Below are 12,441 nucleotides of genomic sequence, written 5' to 3'. Positions count from 1 at the left end.
AAGCCTCTAATTCAGTTGCTTTCAGTCCCTACCACCATGGACAAAATTCTATCGATACTTCCTAGGGATAGCTGACTTTTTATGCTCTTGAACTTCTTTCTTTCTTCTCTCTTACCCTTTATATAAGGTGGCCCTGGGCCCATTCACATGAGCTCCTCCTTGTGTCCATTACCAAGCCTTTTAGTAAGCTTCAACAGGCCCTCCTCTGGGCCCCAGCTGTACATCTTCTGGAATTAACTTGTCCTTCTCTCCCTATGTTACAGAAAAGGAGAGATATGCTCTCTGGGTCCCAAGTCACCAACTGGGATCTTCCTTTGTGTCCACTAAACACTTATCAAATAAAATTAGACCATACTATTCAAGAACAGGCACCTTGTCTAAACACTCTGGCCACAGCGGAACTTCTTACACATGAATCAAAGAAGTTAATCTTTGGGTCACCAATGACTCACTGTCTTTTCCTACCTTCTAACTCACAATGGTCTCAAACACTAGCCCTTTTCCAAGTGCTCTCTCTTCAAGTAGCATTAGTAGAGGACATTACACTTACCTTTCAGTCATGCCCACCTTTTACCATTTCAAATATCCTTCCCCAACCAATTCAGAATACTCCCTATCTCGCTCTTCAATTGATACCCTAAAGAGTCATTGCCCAGCCCCTAGAGACCCAAGCAGCCAAGGCTTACCCAACAAAGTAAAAAGTCCAAGATCAGGCCACAAATATCCCACCAACCCCAGGTCACCCTGGAAAGCTCTGTCCCCAAGACCCCCCATATAAAGCCTGCCTCCCACTCAGATCTCTGCTACTTCTCTCCCAAGCAAAGGTATCTAACGTCCTGTGGTTTTTTGTGAGGTTTGTTGTGCAGTGGACTTTATGGTATCCCTTGGCTCCCAACTGCCAGGAGACCTTTCCCTTCAGTGCTGTAAACCTTACATTTTATATCACACTTTTGGCTCTTCAGGTAGTTGCCTTACAACTCATACATGCCTATCTTCCTGAAGGTCTATAAACTTCTGAGAGGAAGGAGGGAAACCTAGACACCTTCTCAAGATGCATTCAATAGAATAGTTTTCAAGTAAATTCAACAACGATTTGCTAAATCATGCTTTTTAATCAAAAGTAAAAAGGAGCCAAAAGTTAAGAGAAGATGGGCATGATGGTACACACCTGTCACCCCAGAACTCAAGAGCTTGAGGCAGGAGGATCACAAGTTCAAGGTCGGCCTGGGCTATTTAAATTTATAGCAAGATCCCATCTTTAAAAGAGAAAGAAAGTTTAAAAGAATTTAGTTAGAAGAAAACAATCCACAATACATCTAGTCTCATCAGAAAATAAGCAACTCTTCCCAGAAAAATGAAGTAGTCAACATTTTAAATACTAGTTAAGTCAGAAGGCATTAAGACTTACACAGTCGAGTACAGAAGTGTTTATGGACTAAGGTAAGTATATGGCGGGCTTCAGTCTTCTGATTCACCTGAAAAAAACACTGAAAAGTTAAAGTGTTTTTTTCATTATTTTTCCTTAGCTTAGTGTTTGATTTTTTTAAAATAACATAACAGCAAAACACAAAACATATTTTTCTTTCAAAATACTTTTCAAATTATACACTACAGAAAAAGTCAACCCTCAATGCTTATCTTTCAGATTCACATTTCAGAATCAAATTTTTTTTTAACTGAAAAGAACCATGTCATTTTTCTCTTCTGTATAAATGGTGTCTAAAAGAAAAAAAAAAACTCTTCCAAAAAAATGTAACAAAATCTTAACTTTGCAACTTAATGTGAAGGGCTTATGGATTATATACAATGTAGAGTCAATTTGTATATAAGCTGTGGCAATATGACTTGAACGTTTGATGAAGACCACAGAGCTAGTAAGACATGCTTGAATGTAGTCTTGTAGTCTAGCTGCACGGCTTACAATCTCCATTATAAAGACGTGTAAGGGGTTCTTTGCTTGGTTTTTCCCTTTCTTTCCCTTTATATTATCTCAAATCACAGAAAAATAATACATTCCTCAACAACTACAAGAGGCTGCAGTAAGTTTACTGAATATCTATTATGATAATACTAAAATACAGTCAAAAGATCAGTTAACAGGAAATCCAAATAACTATAATTATAAATAATACAATTTAGTTATTAAATAAAAATAAATCAGGAACAAAATATCTTAGAAAAATTGTTAAATAAATCACAATAGTCTTACATTAAATTTTTATAAATTTTAAAAATTTATAAATTTTTAGTTTTTTTTTTTTGGTTTTTCGAGACAGGGTTTCTCTGTGGCTTTGGAGTGTGTCCTGGAACTAGCTCTTGTAGACCAGGCTGGTCTCGAACTCACAGAGATCCGCCTGCCTCTGCCTTCCGAGTGCTGGGATTAAAGGCGTGCGCCACCACCGCCCGGCAAATTTTTAGTTTTTTTATAAAAAAAAAATTCAAAGCCCACAGCATTTTCAAAGGGAAAACAGATATAAAAAAGGGACTGAGAGCTCAAATGGGGAGAAAACATATCGAGAATACTGCCATATGTTTTGCTTTATCGCATCCTGTAAACACCTGACCCACCCAGTGACATTCCACAGTAAGAGGCTACACTTTAAAAACCACACACTTCAGAGCTAGCTGACTTCAACAGCTCAGAACTACTACAGCGGCTCTTATGCACACCATGCTGGTGCCTTACGTGTATGGGGCAGGGGAAGATGTCCTTCTGGAGCTAGAGTAAACAGACATTTCAAATAATTAATTAAAATAACTCAAGTTCCATTCCTTATCTGATTTAACTTGAGAAACAGATTTGGAATAATGTCTCATCACTTACTGGTTCTTCTTTAACAACTAAGCATAAATCACCGTCACTGCTCCGGGCACCAAATCCATTTAAAGACGATCCAACCAAAAAAAGTCTGCTTTCTAGAGAAGCAGAAGAAAACAGTAAGAAAGTCTGCAGTTTGTAAACAGGAGCATAGACAAGAAAGGCATGCAAAGCAGGCAGACGTACGAGGGAAGAGCAGCTGGATCTCTCTCTGTAGCTGTGCTCTACAGAGTTCTTTCTTCTTCAAGTCACTTATTTGCTGCTGACAAGTTTCAAACAACTCTAATATCTGCTGACTCAGCTTGAATACACCACAAAAGAAAACAAAAAACAAAATATTTAGTCAGAAATTTAACTACTCTACTAAGCAGTATAAATGAATGAAAACATTAAAAAATAAATACATACTCTCTTCTTAGCACTTTCTGATTCAAAGCTATTGTTACTCACATACAAAAAATGGCCTGAGAAACTATACATAAATTTAAAAAATAAAATATTATTTAATTGACAGTAGTCAGATAATTCATGAGTATAATTGTAGCTCAGCAAACTAACACCTTTTCGTCATTGTCTGTTTTTATGAGGATCATGAATAATTTTTATACTTTTAAGAGTCATAATCACAAGTAAGAATATGCAAAGTAAATAAGAATAGTCAACAGAAACCATTTGTACATTACATATTCTAAAATATTTACTACAGGTTTCTCTCAAGAAGTTTTTTCTACTTCTAGTGGTCTTACTGATGAATGTCATACAGAGCAGGTTTTAGAACATTCCCATCTTCCACATTCAAACAAACGACCCTCTATTCTACTTTTTATAACTTTCTCTGAACCCTGACTTCTTCCAATGCAATTACTATCTGCCAATCTCCCTTATTTAGATAGTTATGTTAACACTTCCCTTTCACCCCAACTATCACCATTAGCACAGGATGGTAAGATGATAAAGGACGCCCTTATCTGTAGTGAGCTACACTTATCACAATATACTCTACTTCTGAAATTCTTTCACTATAATATTTCTCATTTGTGTATTCTCATAGCTATGTGTTCTAGTCCTGATATTTTAAAACCCATTACACTACTTCAGCTTCAATTTCCTGTTCGACGCACTCTCTTATCACCCCCACCTCTAATGGATCTGCTCTAGACCTAGTCAGGAGTCCCTTGAAATGCTTTTTCTTCCATTCCATCAGCACCCAAATGATCCTAATGCCCTTCCCTATGCAGCCACTATCCCAGAATGCATCTCCCAAACCATTCTCTTTCATCATGTCTTAGAAACTTTAGGCTCTAATGTCTGTGCTGCAAAATTCTCATCTGAAGGCAAAGAAAACACTAAAAGTAAACCTAAGGTACTAAAAGACAAAACTGAAAACTTTTAGGAAAGTCAAGTCTTTCAAAGGTTTGGTATAAAGGTTAGCCTAGTTTAGTGTCCTTAGCATCACTTAGCCTTTACTCTCTTGTCTCTGCTTAGACACTGTTCCCATTTTTCACTATTTCATTCCAAAATGTTTACTGTCTAAACTTACTTTCTCTTGAAGATAGCTCATATTAAATTTTCTAAGAAAAGCCAAGCGCAGTGGTGCACATCTGCAAATGCCAGCACTCAGGAGGATGGTGGTAGGAGGATCAGAGGTTCAAGGCCATCCTTGGCTTCATAAGGAATTCCAGGACAGCCTAGGCTACATGAGATCCTGTCTCAAAAGAAAAAGAAGGGGAGGGGAGGGACTAAGAAAATTAAAAATACCAAATATGATTCCTCATCTTGTTAAAGCACATAAATTCATAGCTCTGAAGGAAATCTCGCCTCCTTCCTTCTGTTAAGACAAAGTGTCCTGTTGCCATGGCCCTCTACCAGTGTTTTGTTTTTCCGTTTTTTTGTTTTTTTTTTTTTTTTTAATCCAAGCCTGCTGTTCACCTCAGGAGCAGAAACACCTTCAACAATTCTTCAATCTCTTTTGTGTTTTCAGCCTCCCTTAAGCCTCCCACAGTCTACGTATGACCAGACAAAAAGTCTCATTCATCATTTAAGATGTTTTATGTTTGTTTTTGTTCTGTTTTGATTTTTGAGACAGGGTTCCTCTGTAGCTTTGGAGCCTGTCCTGGAAACTAGCTCTTGTAGACCAGGCTGGCCTCGAACTCACAGAGATCCGCCTGCCTCTGCCTCTGCCTCCCGAGTGCTGGGATTAAAGGCATGCGCCACCCGGCAAGATGTTACTTTTTAAACCATATTCAGAATATTTAAGAAGGCTCAAGAGTTGTTGACAACTAGACTATGAAACAATTTTAAAAAAAAATTCTGTAAAAACCTGTCCCACAAAAAAAGAAACAGCAAGTAGGAGAATAAAACAGATGAAAATAAACCAAAATCAAACACTGGTAACAAACACACCTAACTGACTATGTAGGTATTCTTGATGAACCCCAAACCTGACTGGTGAAGGTCCAACACTAATACCAGAATGGCACAGTATCAAAGCAGTAAAGCAGTAAGAAGGGAAAGAGCATTAGAATAGCCCTACAATCAGATTCCCAGAAATCAAATGGTCTCTAGCTACTACCTTTTGCTTCTTTGCCTCCAAACTGAGGGTTCCCTCAATGTAGAATATACAATTCTAGGAGAAACCTTCACAAACTGTAATTTATAAGCAAACCAAGGCCATTAAAAGTTCAGGAACCTCAAACTTACGTGAAAACTCCCTTATAAAGAAACAAACAAACAAAAAACACTAACAAAAATACTGTCAGGTCCTGAAATCTAAACAAGGCAGGGCTGTCAGAGGTAAAGGAAAGGTTGGGAATGATTCTAACTACAGAGAGATAGTTAGTAATGTGTGGAAACTATTTTAGTTACCATAGCAAGGAGTAGAGCATGGAAGACCAGTGACACAACTAATCATCTTACAAGACACAGGCCTGACCCTGGAAATATCTGCTCTAATAGCACCAATAATGTAAAAGCAAAAATTCCTAGTCTAGACAACAGAAGAAAAGAAGGAAAACAGAAAAGGCTCAGAGACATGAGGCTAGCCTGCCTAGCCTTCCCCATCTAAGAGCACAGAAATCTATCTCACTCAAACAGAAATAACATTGGGGGAGGGGACTAAAATCCCAAGAAGAATAAATTTCAAAATGAAAAAAATAAAAACAAAACAAAAAAGGCTTAGGAATAATACCTAAAAAAGATGTGAAATAATTTCCATAAAGTTATTATAAGAATGAATAGAGAAACACTGCTAAAGTGAAAAACATTTCCCTGGAGACATAAGGGCATTTTACATATTTTAAAGGCCTTTTCTCACTTTAACTTGCTAAGAAGATAAAGAACAATTTAAATCACATATACTAATAAGAAAAATTTATACTGAAAAACCTTATGACAGAAGCAAACTGCATGAAATTATTAACAAGTATATTTTCCAAAAGCTATGCAGGATTTACAGGCTGAAATCCACCAAAATATTGATGCAAGAGACATCAAAAATGTGAAGAGGTAAGCCTGGGATGTTCATGCCTGTAATCCCAGCACTCAGGAGGTAGAGGAAGGACTGGTGTGAGTTTGAGGTCAGCATGGTCAACAGAACAAGAGCCTATGTCCAAACAAAAATAAATAGCTATACCATGTTAACAGATGAGAAAACTATTGGTAAACAAATCAATTCTCCTGAAACAGGTACACAGAGTCAAGATAATCAAAACAAACAAAACAGAAGCCTTCTTTCTAAAAATTAAGAAAATGTGTTTACATGGAAAAGTGAAAGATCAAGAATAGTCAGATGAAAGAGGAGAAAAAGAAGCTACATTAATAGAGATACAGCTGCAATGCCAAAAAACAAAACACAGAAATGTGCATATATTCATGAGAAATACTTAAAAACTGGAAGCTGACCCTAATTAAAAAGGAAAATATGAACTAAATTAAGATTGCTCCTATGATGGTATATAGTAGTGACATAATGTTGGAATAGTTAAGTTAAAGCTGAGAGGTTTAATAACACTTTGACATTTTATGTACATGTTTGCTATTTGTCATATCAAAATATAGGCACCCAAGTTTGTAATAAATTATGTAAAAATGGTTAATGTAAAAATTAAATGTCATATAAGGGTTAGATTTTATTTACCCAGAAGAAGGATTGGCAAACTAGGGTTCACAGGTCAAATACAGCTTCCTAGTCTGTTATGTATGAACAAATTAAATTATTTTCACATTTTATTAAGTGGGGAGGAAAAAAAGAGCTAATAACTCAAATAGCTTGAACACCTAGAATATTTGCTATCTGGTCATTTAAAGAAAATGCTTGTTGTAGTGGAACAGTCTTTCACACCATAGGAAGATGAAGATATGTCACTGTGATTGGTTTAATAAAAAGCTAAATGGCCAACAGTCAGGCCGGATTTTTAGGCACAAAGAATGCTGGTAAGAAGGGCAGAGAGGCAAGACAGCCACAGAACAAATCAGATACACAAAATGGGATAGAGGTAAAGTCATGTGTCAGGATGTAGATTAATATACAGGTTAATTTAAGCTATAAGAGGTAGTTAGAAACAAGCCTAAGCTATTGATGAACAATCATAATTAATAATAAGTTTCTGTGTTGTGATTTAGGAGCTGGTTGGCAGGACAGAGAAAGACTCACAACAGTTTGTTAACTGAAGTCGAATAACATAATCCCAGACATTACAGTAAGTACTCCGTGTCTGTTGCATCACAAAATAAGGAAATTCTAACAATGCTTAAATGAAACCCACTATAGTTACATATGGGTCAAAATGGTGTACACTTGTAATCCCAGCACTTGGGAAGTTGAGACTGGAGGATTGTGAATATGTAGCCAAGCTTAAGCCACAAAGCAAAGTGGAAGTGATGTGTGGACACTATCTCACACATCACTTCCACTACCATCTGTCACAACTTAATGCAGCAGTACCTCTTATCCAGAAACATTAATAACCTATGAGATGACTCTCCACCTCCAAGGCCACCTCATTCCAAACCAAACAACTCTGTTCTCCCAAAATACAAGTAATTATGCTTTTTCATCTATTCAAAAACTTTCAATGTCATTGGACTATGCCTTCAAGGGCCCAAATCACTGCCTATTTATCTCACATCAGATACTGTATTCACTATACACTCTACAGGGGATAACATAATTGTTTATCACATTACTGGCAGCAACAGACACTCAGTAAAATTGTTAGTTATTACTATCACAGATCACGTGATGTTACAACCAGGTCTCATAATGTGGTCTCTCTATCCTAGACTTTAACACATTAAATTCCTCCTCTTTGTATTTTTAGACACAGATGTCAGATCTTGGCTTTAGCACTTATCAGATATGACTTTGAGCAAACCATTTAACTTTCTGAACAACATAAAATTTGAGACAATAACTATATGCTACTAGGTTATTGAAAGAATAAATAATATAACATGAATAGAATGTCTAAAGAGTAAACATATCAATGAACAAATAATATAACACGAGTGGAATGTCTAAAGAGCAAAGATATCAATGAAGAAATAATATAACATGAATGGAATGTCTAAAGAGCAAAGATATCAATGAACAGAGAAGTGCTTGAAAAGAGAGCACTTAAATCAGGTATGGTGGCACACACCTGTAATCTGACTTTTCAAAAAGTAGAACCAAGATCATGAGTTCAAAGTCAGCCTGAGCCATACAGTGAGATACTGCCTCCAGAAATAAAGTATTCATTTAAAGAACAAACAGAAGCACTTTTCTTTAGTATCACTCAGAGAAATTGATTCAACTATAAAATCTATCTCTACTTTTCTAGGGGAAATGCCTTAATTCCAAGGATAGGATTTAGGAGAAATTTTTCTATATGACTAAGCAAAGAAAGATATGGAATCACATCAAAAGGGATAAAGTTTTTTTTAATGAATAATCCCGTGACAAATGAATCAACAAGTAGAATATAGCTGAAGCCTACTTCAATGGATCAAAGTCCTAAATGTAAGAACTTAAAAGTAAAAATTCTTAGAATATACTCTAGCATTCAGGAGATATATGTGAGTTCAAGGACAGCGTGGTCTACATATCAAGTTTCAGGCTAGCCAGAGTTACATAAAGAGGCCCAGTCTCAAAATAAATTAACAAATCTTACAACAGACAGGCATCAATACTCAAGACACTGCATTGAGTAGTGGTTTCTGAGATTCAACACTAGTAGCAAAACAACCAAAGAAGCTGAATAAACTATAAAGAAAGAAAGAAACCAATAAACTGAATACATAGAAATGAAAAGGTTTTCAGCTTTAGAGGTCATCAACAAGAAATCTACCTCCTAAATTCTGAATTTGAATGACATCTCTCCAAGGAAATGTCCAACAAGCAAATGACATTAGGGAATGGAAAGTGAAACCAATCTCATACCAGAGCAGCTCCAATAAAAAGAGGCAAGATAAAAATAAACCTCAACAGTAGTTCAGTGTTTGCCTAGTATGTTGAAAGTCCTGGGTTCCATCTCTAGTACTGCAAGGAATTAAAAAGAGAGAGAGAGAATCACAAATAAATGTCACAAGTGTTGACAGGGATGTAAAGAAAGTGGAACATCTGTCTACATATAAAATCTACTTTCCAGAACATCTTGACAATGTTCAGGAAATGTTAGACAAAACCAGTGGGAAATTAAAATTAAAATGCTCCTAAAAGGTTAAACATATTTTAACATATTACCCAACAATTTCACTCCTGTGTATGTATCAACAGAGTGAAAACAAATATCCATGCAAAATTTTGTACACAAGACATTTACAGCACCATTATTCATAAAAGCTAGAGTCAGAAACCTAAAAGTCCATTAGACTGATATGGTGTCTATCTACACAACAAAATACTATCCTACTGAAAAGAAATGCAGTTTCAACACTCAGTGAGCTGAGGTAGAAACATAATGTGTTCAAGGCTCATCTAAACGACATGGCAAGTAGTCTCGAAAATAAAAACAAACATGGATAAACCCTTTCCTTATGCTAAATGAAAGAAACTGGGCACAAATGGCCATAGATCAAAGGATTCTACTTACAGGAATTGGGAAGGAAAATGAACACTGTTGAGATACAAACTTTCTTGGGAGTGTTGAGTATGTTTTGAAAAGATATAACTGCACAACTTTGTGAACTTAATAAAATCTACTGATCTATACATTTGAAAAGGGTGAGTTTCAATCTAAGGCCAGCTTGAACTACAAAGCAAGACTCTGTGAAGAAAGAAAGGGAGGGAGTAGAGGGGAGGGAAGGGAGGGGAGAGTTTACAGTATCACTCTATGAACAAAAGGATGGTAGACATTTACACCCTTCCCAATCACCTACAGAGGAGAGCAGCATTCTTCTATTAGACAGTAAAGAACTTTGTTCCCAACACTAACATCATCGTCCAAGGAGGAGCAAGTACTTTCATTTAATCGAAATAATTCTTACTGATTTTTTGATAAATCTTTATTAATTTATTTTTATCTACTGTGTATACAATATTCTGCCTGCATGTATACTTGCATGCCTAAAGAGGGCACCAGATCTCATCACAAATGGTTGTGAGCCACCATGTTGTTGCTGGGAACTGAACTCAGGACATCTGAAAGAGCTGTCAGTGCTCTTAACCTCTAAGCCATCTCTTCAGCCCCTTGTAAGTCCTTCATGATCACACCATTTAATGTATATCTTCTCAGAGAAAGTCCAAAAGACAATACTTTGTAACATTTTATTACAGTTACCATATGAATATTCATGTTTTCTAGAGTAAAAACAAGTTTCACTGGGCATGGTGGTACACACTTTTAATCTGAGCACTTGGAGACAGATGCAGCCAGATCTCTGAGTTCTGGGCCATCCTTGCTTACAGAGTGAGATCCAGGATAGCCAGAGCTATATAAAGAGACTGCCTCAAAAACCAACCACCACCACCATTAATAATTAATTATTTGAGAAAGAACCAGTTATAGGAGAATTCTCCCTGAAAAATGTACTTATGCTAGGAAAAAAAAATCAAAGTGAAATTTAGAAAAGTAAATAAAACTTTAAACATTCAAAAAAGCACATATTCTAAATGGTAGAAAAATAGGTTTTCCTGATCCTTTTTTTTTTTTTTGGTTTTTCGAGACAGGGTTTCTCTGTAGCTTTAGAGCCTTTCCTGGAACTAGCTCTGTAGACCAGGCTGGTCTCGAACTCACAGAGATCCGCCTGCCTCTGCCTCCCAAGTGCTGGGATTAAAGGCGTGCGCCACCACCGCCCGGCTCCTGATCCTTTTTAATACATTTTTTTAATGTAAAATTTCCAAAAGGCTATATGAACATCTGCATTATAATTACCTTATCTTTGGCCTCAGGCAGTGTGATTTCTCTCGGTTCTAACAGTGGAATTTCTCGAAGAGGTGGAACACATCTTACTATATCTGGTACATAGTGTGTGTGAAACAATGGCGGCATGGAGTATCTTCGGTCACCTGATAAAGGCACTATCTGGTTAATTATAGTTGGCTCTTGGTGGGGTGAATGGAAACGCTGCCGTTTACCATCAAGAGGAAAGGCTTTTTCATCGCTTATTCTCCTGAAAGCAAGCAAATACACCTTAGTGACTAGAGACACAACTTTCTGAAAACAGAAGCATACAAATATAGAAACAGATAATAACAGCACTGTGGCTCTTTGGATAGAATTACATTATTAACTCCCTAGTGGACTTTTAATATTCATTTTAAGAACAAGAAATGTCTTCCAATGTCTTCCAAAAACAAAGATAATTAATGGCGTTTGAATTACCAAAATGAGTCATCCCCCACAGTGAAAACAATACAGAAAAATGCATACTTGTGGGATTATACAAGCACTAAGAATTAAAGATAAATTCTAACAAGAGGGTAAATAAACTGAGTGATGTGTGTGTGACATTTTTAAAAAGTTCTTTGCATATACCTATGTTCTGGCTCATCAATGGGAAAAACTAAGTTGACATTTTTATAAAAGCTATAAAGGGTATTAGACAACAGGAGACACTTGAAAACAAGCTGCATTTCAGATAATGTACATTAACACAGATGTATGGGCATACTTAAAGCATTCTGGTTATATGGGGACTGTCTTTACTTTGACACGGAAAAGGCTGAAGTATTCTCAGATAAAGTAAATAATGCCAACAGTTCCTTTACTATAATTTGGAGAAAAAGTGTGAAAGTGAGAAAAGAGAAAAAAACAAACACAGTTAAACTTTACAACTAATAAATCAAGGGAAAATATACTTTTACATTTTTCAGAAAGTTTAAAAATTTTAAAAAAATAACAAGAAAATAATTAGGTAAGCACAGAGAACCTGCCAAGTACTGGGGCTCAGACCCCAGTACCAGGAAGAGTAAAAATGAGTAATTTGACAGGGGAAATGATATTTATTTCATTGATAACCTAAGCTGTTCACATGAAATATTTTGTAACAGAAAATGGTCCAATATCTTTCAAGCTCTAAAATCCTATGGGCCAATGCCACCTAAAAGTTTATTATTACACGGCTCCTCGAAGATTATCCTAACTGTTTATAGATCTGGAACTCCTACTCATAATCATATACAGGGCTAGACACATAAAAGTACA

General features: G+C 36.3%; 1 protein-coding gene across 5 annotated transcripts in view; it reads right to left on the bottom strand.

Annotated features, from left to right (window-relative positions):
* Window positions 1-12,441, bottom strand: part of Tent2 (terminal nucleotidyltransferase 2) — a 54,620-nt gene that overhangs the window by 30,464 nt on the left and 11,715 nt on the right. For 3 of the 5 annotated variants that reach the window (XM_057789573.1, XM_057789575.1, XM_057789574.1), the window contains 5 exons: window positions 11,170-11,407; window positions 3,005-3,119; window positions 2,825-2,916; window positions 2,687-2,719; window positions 1,409-1,475 (listed from right to left, as the gene is read on the bottom strand). In XM_057789573.1, coding sequence (XP_057645556.1) covers window positions 1,409-1,475; window positions 2,687-2,719; window positions 2,825-2,916; window positions 3,005-3,119; window positions 11,170-11,407 — 545 coding nt within the window. Of the gene's footprint in view, window positions 1-1,408; window positions 1,488-2,686; window positions 2,720-2,824; window positions 2,917-3,004; window positions 3,120-11,169; window positions 11,408-12,441 lie in introns of all 5 variants that reach the window. The other 2 variants (XM_057789576.1, XM_057789577.1) reach the window with 2 other exon arrangements.

The sequence above is a fragment of the Chionomys nivalis genome, chromosome 15 (genome assembly GCF_950005125.1).
Source record: "Chionomys nivalis chromosome 15, mChiNiv1.1, whole genome shotgun sequence".
In the NCBI taxonomy this organism is placed as follows: domain Eukaryota; kingdom Metazoa; phylum Chordata; class Mammalia; order Rodentia; family Cricetidae; genus Chionomys; species Chionomys nivalis.
Note: the sequence above shows the minus strand (reverse complement) of the source record. Positions and strands in the feature narration are given on the sequence as shown.